The sequence below is a fragment of the Pseudorca crassidens genome, chromosome 17 (genome assembly GCF_039906515.1).
Source record: "Pseudorca crassidens isolate mPseCra1 chromosome 17, mPseCra1.hap1, whole genome shotgun sequence".
NCBI classification, from domain to species: Eukaryota; Metazoa; Chordata; class Mammalia; order Artiodactyla; family Delphinidae; genus Pseudorca; species Pseudorca crassidens.
The window spans coordinates 77344301-77360548 of record NC_090312.1 but is presented as its reverse complement, the minus strand read 5'-3'; the positions used below and the strand labels follow the sequence as shown (position 1 = coordinate 77360548).

The window sequence follows — 16248 nt, the reverse complement described above, 5'->3', positions numbered from 1 at the left end:
TATTTTTACTTTTGCAATTTGACCTTAGTCTTTATACATTGCCCAGTCCTTAAACATCCAATTGTCTAGAAATGTGCTATTTTACCATTGTAATATCATCCTAACATCCCTCTTATAAATATCAAGATTTCTCTGGGTATTATCCCATCTGCCTGGACTCTTAAGACTTTAGTGCACTCCCACCTGGATACAACGTTCATCGGTCACTAGCCAACCACAGAAAGCACCTTCCCATTAACCGAACCTAGACCACAGCAAATCCAACATTAACAGGGTCCTTTAAGGCAGTACAGAAATGAGTTAACTAACTTAGGAATGTCAGGCACGAGGTCAGGGACCAGGAAAGATGCTTGTGAGCAGATGAGCACACTACACTTGAACCCTTGGCATTAGCTGCTTATACACAAATGAGATATGGAGGAACCCTGCAAACAAATATGTAGGCAGCTGAGAAATACAAGAAGCTGAAATGGAGGGTAAGTAGAGTGTGCCAAGTATCAGAACAATATCAATCAGGGTGAGGAAAGAAAAGAAACCCATCACAGAAGCCTCTGGTTAACAGTTATCAAGCAAAGGCTCTGAGCAAAGATAATCTGGATCCTGGAAACAAAAAGATCCAACACAGTGAAGACACATCTACTCGGTAAAGGGCAGTTCTTCTTACACAGAAATTTTAAGCAGTGTAGAATGGTATTATGATAAACAATACAAGGATAATATCCTTAAATACAAAGTGAAATGGTATACTTTCACTGGCACTTTGGGAAGAAGTAAATCTTGTAATATAGTGAATATACCTGTTCTAATCATAAATAAAAGTGAGGTTTTTTAAAAAACAACTATTTTTTTTCACTCTGATCAGTGCAAGTAAATTTTAAAACTGTTTTTTAAAACTTTCAGAATATAAGACTATATACTGGCAGCCAGTAGCTTTCGTGGTTACTCTACCCATCTCTGTAGGTCCTATCACTCCATCAGGCAGGAACACTCTGGGTTTATGTCTCAGCCTCATACAAGTGGGGAGAGTTTTCTTCTATAAAGATTTCTCGGGAAGGAGAGTACACACACCACACACACACATATATGATTTTTGTTTCTACAAATACAACTTGGCTAGATTATCACTGATGTCATTCAAAAGTCACAATGGACAGTGGAAAAAAAGACTGAAAGAGAACAGAGGCTGAGCAAAGGTAGCCAAATTCATTTGAAACTTTGAAAAAGTCTTCTTATATCATAGGCTAATGAAACACTTATGTCTTGGTCTTGGTTTATATTTCTATTAGTGGTTATAAAATTGATGAAAGGAGGAAGAGAAGCAGAATAATTAACATTAACATCTGAGAAGAAAGGGAAGTCTACAAAGCTTTTAAAGGGGTCATGATCAAGAAGAAGTGAACAGTATTAGACTGCAAATTATTAGAGAAAACTTTTCTCTCCTAAAAAGTTCCCATTTAGTGCTACTTTGCAAGTCACGTCCATGATTAGTTATACTTTTGAAGATGTCCCTTGAAGCTGATATGTGATCGAAACTCAGTGGCAACCTCACGTCGTTTTGGTGTACTATACCTTTTTGGATAACTTTTTATATGAAATTCATAGCTTTATAAAATGTTTTAAAAAATATCGGTATGTGGGGGGGTTATGTCATTCATTCATTCATTCATTCATTTTTCTATTTCTCAAATATTTATTGAACTTCTATGACATTCAGGCATTCTTCTAGGTGATTGGGAAGCAGTCCTGAACAGAAGAGACAAATTTTCTACCACGTGGCGCTTACATTCTATTGGAGAGATAATATACAGATAAGTAAATAAACACATAATGCTATGTCAGCGTTGGAAGAATTCTGACAATTGTAAAGGCTGTGTGAAATATATGATAAAAAGACTGCATTAAAATATTTAATGTTTCTTTTTTTATTAGTAAATGTGAAAACTTTATAATGGGGGTACTGTATCTGCTATCTTGCTTTTTCTTCACTTACCATTTTGTGAGCATGTTTCTTTGTCTATAGTAGTCTTCAAAAATATGTTTTTAATAGCTGCAAATATTATAGGCTATATACAAAAATGTGATTCTTTCATTATTTTTGACAGTTTCTATGGTCCTATAAATTAAATTTATGTACATAAATCCTTATCTGCATATTTGATTATATCCCCAGGATAAGGTGCATAAAGTGGAATTATTGGGTCTAAATGTATGTATATTATGACTCAATGTATGTTGCAAAATAGATTTATAGAAAGGTTACACTTCCTCACCGTTATCTCAACAACATGAGATATTAAGTAGATTTAAACCGTCAGCCAAAATCCACTATTTTAAATTACATATCTCTTTACAGGAGAGGTTGATTAAAAAAAAATAGGTTTATAACGCATTCACCTTTCTTTAGTGAATTCTTTGTCATGTGCTTGTCCTTTTTTTCTCCCCTTGGGCTGATAGTGTATTTCTTTTGATATATGAGATATTCTATGTATGAATCATATATTTGTTGCAATTTTTTCCAAGTGGTCATTGATATTTACATTGTTAACGACACTTTTACATTCAGAAGTATTCTTATGCACTCACACTTATTGCCCTTTTTTCTTTATGATTGCTTCTATCCCTCTGGTGCTTAGAAAGCCTTCCCTATGCTGAAATCAGTAACCATATTTCTTATGTTCTTCTAGTTGTTTTTCTAAATTTTATTTTACTTTCTTATTTAGCTCTTTAATCTAGGTGGAATTAATTTGGTACGATGGGGCTTTAATTTGAGCCTTTTCCAAATCGTTCATTTTCTTACCACCATTTGTTAATGAAATAATCCCATCCTTTCCCCTATAGCTTTGTAATACTTTCTCATCTGTTAAATTTACACACACACACACACACACACACACACACACACACACACACGAGTCTTGTTTCAGCGCTTGCATTAATCTGTTTAAAAGGTTTTCTTTTTAAAATGTGTCTGTCGGGGGGTAATGGTAAGTAAATACTTTTTGTCCCAGATGTTACAAAATTACAATAATTCTTAGTATTGTCTTGACGGAACCGAGGAAACCCAACGTTGCGGAGGCATTTAGGACCCAGGGGAAAGCCAGGCTCCATATAGAAGGACAGAGTCTCGGGCGCACACGCCTCCTACCAAAATCACAGCCCCTAAGAGCCAGGGCTCTCATTCACAGCTTTCTAGAGAAATCTGAGCCCGAACCTGCCAGAATAGGGGATCTCACCCACTCAGCTCAGCAACGAGGACACCTGCAGAAACACATTCCCAAAGCAAGGCTGGGCGGCCGTGTGAAGGTATTTGTTGCCTTTTTTCTCCCTTCTATATTTGCAGCGCCTCCCCGCCTTTCTCCGCTCTTGTGATGCCATGGCTGCGGCGTTTCAGCACTTCGGTGCGTGGACAGCTCCCATCTGCAATCCCTGCTCACTCCATCCCTCTCGCACCCCACTCTCCACCGCCTCCGTGGTTCATCCTCCCCCCCGGCGCCCGCTCAGCCTGCGCTCCTTACACCATCAGCCCCCCATCTCCACCATCACCGTCATGATCTCCACCATCACCAGCGTCGTAACTACAGTCAACACAACTGTGCCTTGTCACTTAGACAAAGCCGCAGGTCCGCAGGATAGAGGAAAAGAGCCCAAGTTTTCAGGCATAGAAAGGAAAGTTCAGGTGGACTACACCCCTGAAAACAAAGAGAGACGCCTGCTTGAGAGAACGGGAAAGTGAAGACAGTAGAGAGAGACCCTGGGCAGGGGGACAGATGGGGCACTTGCCAGACACCAGCAGTTAGCCAGCTGCCTTTCAGCAGATTAGGGACTGTTTAGTTCAGGAAATTAACATGGCCTGCGGTATAGTATTATTCCGGTGAAATAGCTGTATAAACTCAATCCATGTTTCTGGTTTTCCAGTGGAGAATCACCAGGAAGCGGCGGAGGGGGGGTGACTGATGACTCATATTCACCCACATGCTGGTTTTCCTTCCTAAGCGTTTATTGCAGAAACTCTGGAATTAAGTTTTTTACTGAAATGTTTTGTAAAATGGAGACCCCAAAGGTTAACTCTGTGTCCAGAATGAAAATTAAAATGATCATGACGATAAGAACCTAACAAATAGGGCTCTCTTTGGAAAGTGTTATTTGTCCAAATGTCTCTTCCTGTCTACTTATTTGATTTCAATTTTCCAATCTAAAACCTCTCTTTGAAGCAGAGAAGATAGATCCCTTGCCCAAATGGCCAAAGTAGTAATGATATTCAGAGCAGATGGCCTGGCTTTGTTCATCCTAGTCAAGGACTGACTCGGATTTGGAAGGCGAGATTTCTGTGTGCTTTCTCAGTAATCAGGCGATAACACCATTTTCCTATAATAGTAAAGGGTAATAGAGGGGGGAAAAATGGAAAAGGCATTTTATGTAACTGTGTTCTACCAGGTTCTGCTTTTAGAGTGCTAAGATTTTCTATCTCAGCTGAAAGGAAGTTAGGGTCTTCAAATATCTTGAGGGTACAAACACAAGTCATAGCACCCCTTTGATTTAGCCAGGATCATCTGTTTATAAGAGCTAACAAACCTCAGAAAATAAGTGCCCGAGCCTGTCATAAATAAAAACCTTTTCGTGGGTACTCATTTAATCAATTGTTACCAGACAGCAAAATGCTGGAGTTTTTAGCAAATTGTTTTTCATAAAATCAACATCTTTATTAAAAATGAGATGGATTATAATTTCATATGGGAATAATGTCAGTCACATGTAACAACCAAGTTTAAACCAAAGCACAGAAAAGGTTGATTAAAAAATCCCCATTGTACATTTATTCTGCCTCTTTAAAAAGAAAAAGAAGCAAGTTTTGTCTAAATCAGCTTGCTTATTATCAGAGGCATTGTCAAAAAAAAAAAAAGTCACAAACAAGGAACTGCTGGAAGAAGTTTTGAGGAAAAATTCACATCAAATACTCTTCTTGAATGAGGAATAGCAGCATTTTGTCAAAAGTTATTTACTGCTATGAATTAATTCTATCTGCATCTAAAATTCACTCACTTTTGAATTCAAACCAAGAAAACTAGTGAAAATACCTGGTGAAATGGATTTTAGAGAGGAAGGAAATCTGGTTATCTATATATTGTCCTTAGATTGGTAATATCCACAGTAAACTGGACTTCTCAAGTCCCCAGGCAACCAGATTCTTAAAACTCCCTTATCTGTCTGCAAAGAACGGTTCAGCCCAGACAATTTTTTAAAATGTATATACTGCCAGTTCTAGCTGCTTGAACTAGAAACTCAGGCCAGGAATGTAGTGCCTTCAATGCTACGTCTTCCTGTGCCTCATACGATTTCCTGTGGCTGGGGAAATTTCAAAACAATGCTGCTTCCATGAGATTTACAGGCACCTGTCTCAGACGCAATGCTTTTCTTTGACTAAGATATTATACTGAGCTCATTAATTTTTCTAAAGTGCCACTATCCTGGCTTCCCCTTTTGTTTTTTTTATTAAGGGATATTTTGCTTTTTTCATATTTTCAGTAACAGAACTTTCTCATTTTTATGATGGATTTAAAGGTGAACAGAAAACACGCTTTCCAGCAGAGTGGCATCATAACATTTTTGTAGACATGTTCCCAGAGAGGTGCATCATTTAGAATCATGGAGTATCAAGCTGGAAGGTCATTCATTCCCAAATGGGGGAATCTAGAACTCCAGAATTGGTGGTGTCTTTTCACTTCTGCAGGTTTCACAAAGGGACACCTTAGTAACCCTGAGAAGCCTATTCACGATTTTACACATTTCCCCAGCAGAGGCATCCTTAGTAAATGGATCCAGGCTGACTTGGATCTTCTCTGCTTTCCCGTTAAATGGTGACCCAGAGGACGTAACACAGCAGAATGGGTACACAAAGTATGAAATTTGGCCGCATGCAATCAGTCCAGAAATACCCCTTAAGCTAAGAGGGATCTTTTCCCCATTACATCTTTCTCCCAAATTTTTATTGTTTTGATTATTGTTCATTTTATCCAGTTGTTTATTTACTGGACTAAATTTCAGGAGAAGAGCCGCAGTATTACTCTAAGACTGTAGCCTCCACTGTCAGCCCCAAGTGTACATCTCTCTAGAGAAAACTGTGGTTATTTTTCAATCCAAGTTTTTCTTAGCTTAATGGAAGGTTTATCTTCTTTGGCTTGATTCTTCATGGATGCAGAAATCAACTGGTCGCTCTCCTCTCCATAAGAAAGCTTTCATTTATTCAGTTAATAAGTTCATTATTCTCCACTATTTCTGCTGATTCCCACAGCCCCTTATCATCTTGTCTCTGGCTGGGTAACCCTATTCTCCCCCTTTACAGACCTGCTATCACATGAAAGTTTCTATGCGGGGGGCTAAATTCTCTGTGAGCTTTCTTCTTCCTGACTGCTGAGCCAGTAGGGTTTTCCCCATATGTGTCTGAGATGATCCAATCTTGTCTTCTGGACACTTTTAGCCACATCTCCAATTTGTAGGTATCGTTCAGCCCTCTCTCCATCTACTCTCCTTAGAATAACATCACGTCAGTTCAGCCTGTGTTATTGCTCAAATGTCTTACGTAAAGTTCCACAGCTGTATGTGTGTCAAGTACATAGTGTACTCAGTGTTCACTAGTTTGTAGTTTTGGAGGGAATAAGAGAATCCGTGGGCCTGGAAATGGCACTTGGGAACTCCAATCCCAGGCTCTATAAATAAAAGACATCTAGTCTTATGTGTGGACAAAATAAATCAAACTAAACATGTAAGATTTGTCTCTCTTTCCTTTTCTCTCTCCCTTTCTCTTGCTTTCACTTGCCTCCTTCCTCCTTCCTTCCTTCATTGCTTTTGGTTGGTATATAGAGCATGCCAGCATGTTTGAGAACAATTAATGAGGTGATCTTTTATGAGTGTCAGTACTCCAAAAGGAAGTGTCAGTGCTCCAAAAGCACACTGGGAGTGCTTTTACTCTCCTCTTGGACAAAGTAGCACTGCTGTCCGCAGACAGAGTGAGCTCTGAATTCAGGGGTAATTAACCTACCTTCTCAACCGCTTTGATTATCAATCCTTTAGGTCAGCGCTTCTCAAACATTAATGGGCATCCAAATTGACCGGGGATTCTGCTAACCATTCAGCATGTCTGGGTGGGTCCTGACATCTGAGATCCCAACAAGCTCCAGGAGCTGCGGATGGTGCTCAGCGTGGACCATATACTTTGAGAAGTAACGGCAAGGAACACATGCCTTCTTTTTTTTTTTTTTTTTTGCAGTACGCGGGCCTCTCAATGTTGTGGTCTTTCCTGTTGCGGAGCACAGGCTCCGGACGCGCAGGCTCAGCGGCCATGGCTCACGGGCCCAGCCGCTCCGCGCCACGTGGGATCTTCCCAGACCGGGGCACGAACCCGTGTCCCCTGCATCGGCAGGCGGACTCTCAACCACTGCGCCACCAGGGAAGCCCTTTAGTTGCTATTTTAAAGGGAGCCAAGGGAGTCTATACAATGAATATTTATGTGGCAAGGGCGAGCCCTGGGCTACTACTGAGCTAAAGGCAACAGAAAGTTGACCATGAGCCAGGGGCTAAATTCTGGCCTCACTACACTTTCAGATGATTAAAGGTCTCCCCTTTATCCTTCTAGACTACTCTCCCTGCCCCGGGTGTAGATAGCTCATATCTGCAAGTTGGCTAATGTTTGATAGAAAGTCAATGGATTGGAGTTCTATTTGTTACTCACAAGGCTTATGTTCCCTTGCCAGTACTTATGCAGAGAAGTCCTACAAACCCTAATGGTCAATCTCAAATTCATCACTTGGAAATAAGATTCCTTTCTGGTCAGCATCATAGAATATTGTAATCAACCGACCTCTGAGATTTAAATATAGGCTCCACTGGCAGTAAGGGAGCCTATCATCTTTCAGGAAAGATTTCAAATAGAACTGTACTTAGAAAAAGATTTTTGCTCACTGTGACTTTTGATTTTAGTTTTGATCTATCAGCAGCATCTATTTTTATTTCATTCAGTGTAAAAGTCCCTTTCAGCACTCCTAGGGGGAAATACATATTCAGTTAAAAAATTAGAAGTGAGATTTTAGAAAGGTGAAGAGCCATAAGGGTTAACCTAATTCAATATACATTTAAAATTTTGAAACGCATCTTTCACACTGATGGCTGAGGTAGTTGATTAGACTTTCATGTGGAAAGTTTTATCACTGAGACTCATTCTTCATCTTTTTCTTATAAAAGAAACCCATGAAACAAATATAGGTATAGTCTCTCATTTTGTATCTGTATTAATTTAAATTGATGTGTATTTAAAATTGTTCTTTGTATTATCAAGAACATTCAGAAGCAATAAATATTTGAGGTATTATTCATTAGTTATTGATGTTCTTACGTTTCAAACAATATTTAGGATTTATAGATTTCATCTTTCTGGTCATGACAACAATATACTCTTTCCTCCCAAATTTGGCCAATTTTACATCCCTTAAATGTTCTTCCTTAGGATTGATGGGGTGTAGGTCTGTGCTTGCTGTGTGAGTGAGTATGAGAGCACTGATACCCAGGCTGGTAAAGAGAAAGCACCTATTCTGAGAGGCAAGGTAGGGCAATGGATAGAACACAGGCTTTGAGTCAGGCAGGTTTGGGTATGAATCTTTGCTCTTCCACCTATACTTAATCTATCTAAATCTCAGATTTATCCTTTTATCTAATAAGTAATAACCTAGCTTTAAAGGTTGGTGTGGAGATTAGACTATATAATACCAAAGCCCGAGGCACGTAACAAGTAGTCACAAATACTTGTCTGCTTTTTCCCTCACTTTTAACACTATCTGACTTAATGCCTGGTGCTTAGCTGTTCTAGGCTTCAACATCCTTTTATCTACCTGGAGACAACAGAAGTATGATATCAACAAGAATATTACAGTAAATGTAAACTGGAGCTTTTCATTTTCAAAGCACTTTAACCTACATTATTTCACATGATTCTCAGCATCTCCCAGGGAATTATCTTTATTCTACCTATTGCAGAATCATTGTAATGATGAAAAAAGATAATTGATGTAAAATGCTTTGAAATAATGATACACATATGTACATATTTGTAGATAAGACGTGGTTATTATTATTCTGATTGTTATCCTATATTTAATGTGTGTTTCTAAGGATAATGAAATAAATGAGAATAATAGATTATAAAATAACCAAAATAGATTTCATTTGAATTATTATACTTTCTGAAATGATTTTTCCACCTAGACCCCTTGGTTCATAAAGACTAGGGTATGTGTTTAAAAGTGTGTGTGTGCAAATACACTTTCTTAAGATTGAATTCCGTATGAGGAAATACACAAATACGTATTTTTTCTAATGTAAATTTGAGATGAAGTATGAATCTGGAATCTGTGGATGCCATGATTTCAAATATCATGATGTGGAGACTCTCCTTTCCTCCCCCTCACACAAAAATACCACTACCTAAATTTCTAGTTCGTTAGAAAAAGCATGGATTAGGAATGGAGGTAAGCTTCTACCCTGGGCTCCCCAGAGAGTGTAGTGAGTTACTCTTCATGTATTTGAAACAATCTCTAAATAAATAATCATTTCAGACCCAACCAGCAGTGGAAGAGAGAGTTTCCGGGGCTCCTAGGAGCCTGCCTAAAGTGCCCCTTTGGGTTATCAAGCACACTTCAATGCCCAGGCTATGCCTGGAGCTCTACTAGTCATGCCGAGATATCAGTCCTTCAAGTAGAATGGCAGGGCCTCGGATTTGTCATTTTAGCCACAGGAAAATACGTAAAGGCAGAGCAAAAATCCATGATAGCCGGAAGAGTCATATATAGGTAGATTTTAAATAGTTCCAGTCATCCGCTGATGAAATATGAGGACGAGATGGTAACTGGACATTTGTAAGGTATGGCGTTAGGCCACCTAAAAATGTCTGTTGACCCCTTAGGCACATTTAGGCTTACAGAATAGTGAATTTGGAAGGAATTTTAGGGAAGGAGAGTGAGGTTCTGGCAGGGATGGTAACTTGCTGAAGGTCACATACGTCTTAAGTGGTAAATACTAGAACTTCTCTGCTACATATAAGGATGGAATAGCACAGTCATAAAGAACATGGGACACCAGAAATATTACTTAGGCTTAAACCCATTTCTGACTCTTGGTAACTGTGTAACCTAGGGAAAGTCATTTACCATCTCCTGTGCCTGTTTCCTCAGCTGAAAAATGGGGACAATAATATACTCATCTCATATAGGTGTTCTAAGGATTAAATAATATACTATATAAAAAAGAGAGTATGCAAGTGCCTGGGACATAATAAACACAGTTATAATAAATAACAAATTGAAGCAATTCTTATTACCACCAGGACAGAAACCGCTCCTACTTCTTCAGGTGATACCTAGTCCAATGTATCCTTTATACTTGTTTGACCAATTCAGAAAAGTTGAATGAGAACCAAATCCTTCACGTGAACAAAAAAAATTACAGTTGAAAATGCTACATTTGGAGAACATTCTTGTATAGCATAGCATTTTTAGTGCCTTAAATCTTATCAATTGAAGCTGTTATTTTTAGTAGCAGTCTATTCAGACTTCTGAAATGAAGGATTTGCCTTTAATGGAAAATGTCTATTTCATCCTAAGTATGAAACCCAGTGACCCTGGCTTGGGTATTCTCCCCAGCAGCTTCCACTGTATGCTGAGCACAGAACAAAGATATAGACTGAAACAAATTTATTTCAGAGATTGTAGATTGGAGGCATAACTATGTGTGGAAGTGGGCCATGAAAAATGCAACCTCAACTCTCCCCTTGAACTCACAGTAATTTATCTTGGAAACATTGTTGAGTTCCCTGAACTGCAAGATAAGTAACTCGCTCCCAGCAGCTTTAAATATTCTGCCAGGGATGAGCCTTTGCTATGCCTTGTGCTCTGAGCGCGCTGTGCCGTGGCTGGAACCATGAATATCACCCAGCATGCTTCAAAGAGGCAATGATCTGAAGTACAGTGTGCCTAGGCTAACTTCTTCTAGGAAAAAAAATACTTTGTAGATGAGGAAGGAAATTGAAAGGCGGCTGCCACACCCTCATTTAAGGAAAACAGTCCTAGAGGTACCCAAACAGAAGGCGAAACCACTTACTCGTTAAAGCAACATTTTGCCTACTTTATTAATTGGTTCTGTATGTACGTAGATATATGACACCTACTCAGTGTAGGCACAGTTCCAGGCACTGAGAATAGGCAGTGAACACAACAGAGTGGCTCTGCTCATGGCACGGACCCTCTGTGTGCCAGGCACTGTACTGGCGATACGCAGATGAGTAAGATCCAGGTAATTAATGAGATTCTGTGCAAGGAGTTCAGAGTGAGAGGGGAGAGAGGAACATGGCAATAAAATGTGGTGTGGTCAGGGCTGGAGGGCTACCTGTGACCTCTGAAGGTGAGGGAGGGTTCGTGGAGAAAATGATCTCCAAGATGACTCCTAAAGGGGAAAGAGGAGTTAATCAGTGGTTTTTCTAGACAGAGGGAGCATCTTTTGCCAAGGCCCAGAGAAGAGAGAAGAAACTACAGGTGTCTCGGTGTGGCTGCATGGCTGGAGGGTGAATCTGGAGAGACAGATAGGGACCAGATGATGAAGAGTCTTGGAAACCATGTCACAGAGTTTTATATTTCATCCTAGGACAACTGGAAGCTATTGATCACTGTCAATCAAGCAGTGACATGAGCAGATTTCAATTGTAGTATAGAGAATGGACAAGAAAAGGTCAAGGTTGGTCGCAAGGGTACCATAGGGAGAATGCTGCAGAACTAAACAGATGAGTGGAGACGCGGTCTAAACAAAGACAGTGAAAATGGATGGAAAGAACAGGGAAGATTTAAGAAATATTACGGAAGTGATTGCCTGGATGTGGGCGGTAAGGGAGAAGGTGGAATAATAGTTGACTCCCAGGCTTCTAGCGTGGGAAACTATACAGAGATGATGTCAGTCAGTAAGAGACGGAGGTGGATGAGCAGATTCAGGATGAGGAACTACGATTAGTTCAGTTTTGAACATACTGCGTTTGTGGCGTCTAGGGGACATCTAAGTGGGGGTGATCAGTGAGCAACTGGGATGTGTAAGTAAGCCTGAAGATCAGGAGACAGCTATGGACTGAAGTTATCCACATGCAGGTGGTTAAGTCACGGTTGGATCCTGGAAAATAGCATATGGACGTGGTGAGCACAGAAGAAGATGGAGCAGGAATGGATAGAGGTTAGGAGAGAAATAGGGTATATGGAATCACAGAAAAGAGAGGGAAAATGGGAGAGTTTTAAGAAGGATGAAGCCATCAATATCAACTGCTGATGGGGTCGCCCATAACAGGTTACCAAAATGTGTCTATTGGAGGTAGCAGCAGAAAGGTCATTCACTAGTAGAATGATCATCTGTCTGGGTTTGCTTGCAAATGTCCCCATTTATGCCTGTTGTTGAGCATTATTGTTATTAGTGACCCCTGGTGCCTAAATCTGGATAATAAATTATACGATCATCCTGGTCATTGGTTGGTGAGAGCAATCAAAGGTAGACTGCAATGGGTGTAGAGATGAATTTTGAAGCGGTGTGGTGAGGCTAATAGAGAGGGAATTTTAAAATCAGATGGATGTCGAACTAGACGGATTTTAAAGATTCTTCCAATCCTGGGACTAGTGCATAGCACTGTTTTCCTTTACTATTCTTTACTATTTACTTTACTATTCTAATCAGTGAGAATCAAGACTCCGTTATACTTCTTACTTTCACACATTACAGAGCTAAGTGCTACTTTCTTACAAATTAGTTTACAAGACCAGCATTTTGTAAATAAAAATTTTTACTATTCTATATTCATTCTTGAAAATGAATACTAGTTACCTGAACTGACCTTCATCTCCTCCATATCACAAAGGCAATATAAAGCAGAAATGTGTGAGGTGATTGTCTCCCTGAAGAAATTACTGCTAGTCCTAAATTAAGTAAAAGAATCATTTTTGTCTTTAAAATTATTTTGTACGATATGGCATTAATAATTAGGTTGGAAGTAAATATTCTGCCTCTTATTGCATATACTGTTTGATCTAGGAAAGCTAGGAAAAAAATGCATGCCTGCAAGTTTTTTTAAACCTAATATGTTCTGATTTTTAGAACTTCTAAGTTAGACCAAACCAATGTCTGAGAGAGCTTAAACACTTATATTAAAGACGCAAATAATATGAGCATTTGTCTGTATACCATTTAGGTAGAAAAATCCAAGGGGATTAAAACACTCAATCATTTAGTAGGATAATCTCTAGTTGCATCCATGTTGCTGCAAATGGCATTATTTCATTGTTTTCTATGGCTGAGTAATATTCCATTGTATATATGTGCCACATCTTCTTTATCCATTCATTTGTCAATGGACATTTAGGTTGTTTCCATGTCTTGGCTATTGTGAATAGTGCTGCTATGAACATAGGGGTGCATGTATCTTTTTGAATTATAGTTTTATCTGGATATATGCCCAGGATTGGGATTGCAAGTCAGAAAGAGAAAGACAAATACCATCTGATATCACTTATATGTGGAATCTAAAATATGACACAAATGAACCTAGCTGTGAAACAAAGAGAATCAGAGACATAGAGAATAAACTGGTGGTTGCCAAGGGGGAGGTGGGTGGGCGAGGGTTGGATTGGGAGTGTGGGATTAGCAGATGCAAACTAGTATATATAGCATGGAAACACAACAAGGTCTTACTGTAGAGCACAGGGAACTATATTCAGTATCCTGTGATACACCATAATGGAAAAGAATATGAAAAAGACTATGTATATATGTATGATGGAGTCACTTTGCTGTACAGTAGTAATTACCACATTATAATTCAACCATACTTCAATAAAAAATAAATTAAAAATAAATAAATAAATTCATTTCACCAAGGGAAAAACAAAACAAACAAACAAAAAACAATCATTATCATGAGTAAAATAATATCTCAGGACAACAGAAAAGTTATACGAAAAAATGACTTTTAAGTCCATATGGATATTGGGTTAGGTAGGGAGATAACCAAGAGTTTCAAGTCCCCTTGCCTTTTGTTTTTAAAAAAATAAATTTATTTATTATTTATTTATATTTTTGGCTGTGTTGGGTCTTTGTGTGGTGCACGGGCTTCTCATTGTTGTGGCTTTTCTTGTTGTGGAGCACAGGCTCTAGGCACACGGGCTTCAGTAGTTGTGGCATGCGGGCCCAGTAGTTGTGGCGCACGGGCTTAGTTGCTCCACGGCATGTGGGATCTTCCCGGGCCAGGGCTCAAACCCGTGTCCCCTGCATTGGCCAGGCGGATTCTTAACCACTGCGCCACCAGGGAAGTCCTCAAGTCCCTTTGTCTTTAGTAGAATAGTAAAACCACTTGTAAATGTCTGCACATGAGACCCTTTCTCACTGCTGTTGAATTTGATGACTGAAGGTCAAGCTTCCAGCCATAAGCCTGTCCTTTCCTCCCTGCTCCAGTTTACTGAGTTTAGTTTTGAGTAATTAGGTACTGTGGGGTGAAAATAGGGTGACTTTTAAAAGTCCCTTTTTATTGTTAAGCTGCAAATGGCTGCCTTTAAAACAGGTGGGGAGGGCGTATTTCTGTGAAAGAAACTGAGAAAAGAAGCTAATGGGAGGCCATAACGTCTCTGGATAGGAGGCCTGTGAATGGCCCCATAAAGCAGGCGGTAACAGAGGAGGATTTTTCTCTCTTCTTGGGTGATTCATAAAAACGCAATCTATTACTAATCTGACCATACGCTATCATGTTACCTAGTCAATGTAACTAAAAACTTCCTAAACGTATTGCAAATACTTGCATATTACACACTGAAGTTGTCAATAATAAAATTAGGCCAAGTATCCTCTTTTAAAGAAAATATACCCTTTATTCTTCTAATCAGATCTGCAGCATAATATACTGCTTTTCTGAGTTCCAGTTAACTTACCCAGACTTTCTTTGTATCATCTCTGTTTGTTTCTCTTGTGTGCATTTGTTTTGCAGTAAGCAATGGCCTCGCTTTTGCTTCTCTTTGGGATGGCCGCCACCACATAGGACCTGGATGTCCTACTGCTTTCCAGGAACAGAAAGAAGACCCTCTATTTGTCTGTTTCAGTGGCAGCTTGGTAGTAAAAAAAAACTGTTGAATGGGCCACAATTTCAGCAGACCATCACGTGAATGGGACCAGTCTCTTTTCTTCCCGAATATCAGAAATTAAGCGCTTGGAAAGGAGATTTGGCCAAGATGACCCATTTACAGGCTGGACTCAGCCCAGAGACTATAGAGAAAGCTCGCCTAGAACTGAATGAAAACCCAGACGTTTTACACCAGGATATTCAGCAAGTCAGGGACATGATCATCACCAGGCCTGACATTGGATTTTTACGCACAGATGATGCCTTCATCCTGAGATTCCTCCGAGCCAGGAAGTTTCACCAAGCAGATGCCTTTAGACTCCTGGCCCAGTACTTCCAGTACCGCCAGCTAAACCTGGACATGTTCAAAAACTTCAAGGCTGATGATCCTGGCATTAAGAGGGCCCTCATCGATGGCTTCCCTGGAGTGCTGGAAAACCGCGATCACTATGGCAGGAAGATTCTTCTGCTGTTTGCAGCCAATTGGGATCAGAGTAGGTAAATGTAGATAGTGTCTTTGTTTTTTCTTTTTCATAAGCATTGTCACTGCATGTTTGGGGCTGTATGCCTTTACAGACAACGGGCTCTTATTTAAAAGTATATATTCTACACGTCCACAAAGAGAATTTTAAGGCCACAGGTCTTTTACTGTCATCAATAGGTGATTACAGATCCACAGCAATGTTTTGGAACAAAAGAATCACAGTTTTAGAATTGTAAGAGACCTCTATTCATCAAAGTGGGTCATTTGTTTTAATGAAATTGAAATCTGGTCTTCTAGGAGAACCATATATTCTGTCTTTAGGGTTCTCATCTTCAACAACAACAACAAAAATGGATTCAGTAGATGGCTTTAAGTCAAGTGTTTTTAACACATGAACTAATTTCTTGGATCCTCTCCATGACTTTAATATCCGACCTTTCTTCTGCGTGCCAGACCTTCCCATCCAAATGCCTGCCGGCCATTCCTCCCGCAAAGTCCTATAAAGAACCATAAACTCAACACGTCCCAACGGAGTGCAGCATCTTTCCCGCTCTCCCCGCTCTTCCATCCCTCCAGTCTCTCGAGCCAG

At 39.6% G+C, this 16248-nt stretch overlaps 1 protein-coding gene across 1 annotated transcript in view; it reads left to right on the top strand.

Annotated features, from left to right (window-relative positions):
• The window catches only part of CLVS1 (clavesin 1), a 212037-nt gene that overhangs the window by 65707 nt on the left and 130082 nt on the right, over positions 1 to 16248 (top strand). Inside the window, exons 3-4 of the mRNA XM_067712250.1 lie at positions 1727 to 3303; positions 15044 to 15673. Coding sequence (XP_067568351.1) covers positions 15219 to 15673 — 455 coding nt within the window. The 5' untranslated portion in view covers positions 1727 to 3303; positions 15044 to 15218. The remainder of the gene's footprint in view (positions 1 to 1726; positions 3304 to 15043; positions 15674 to 16248) is intronic.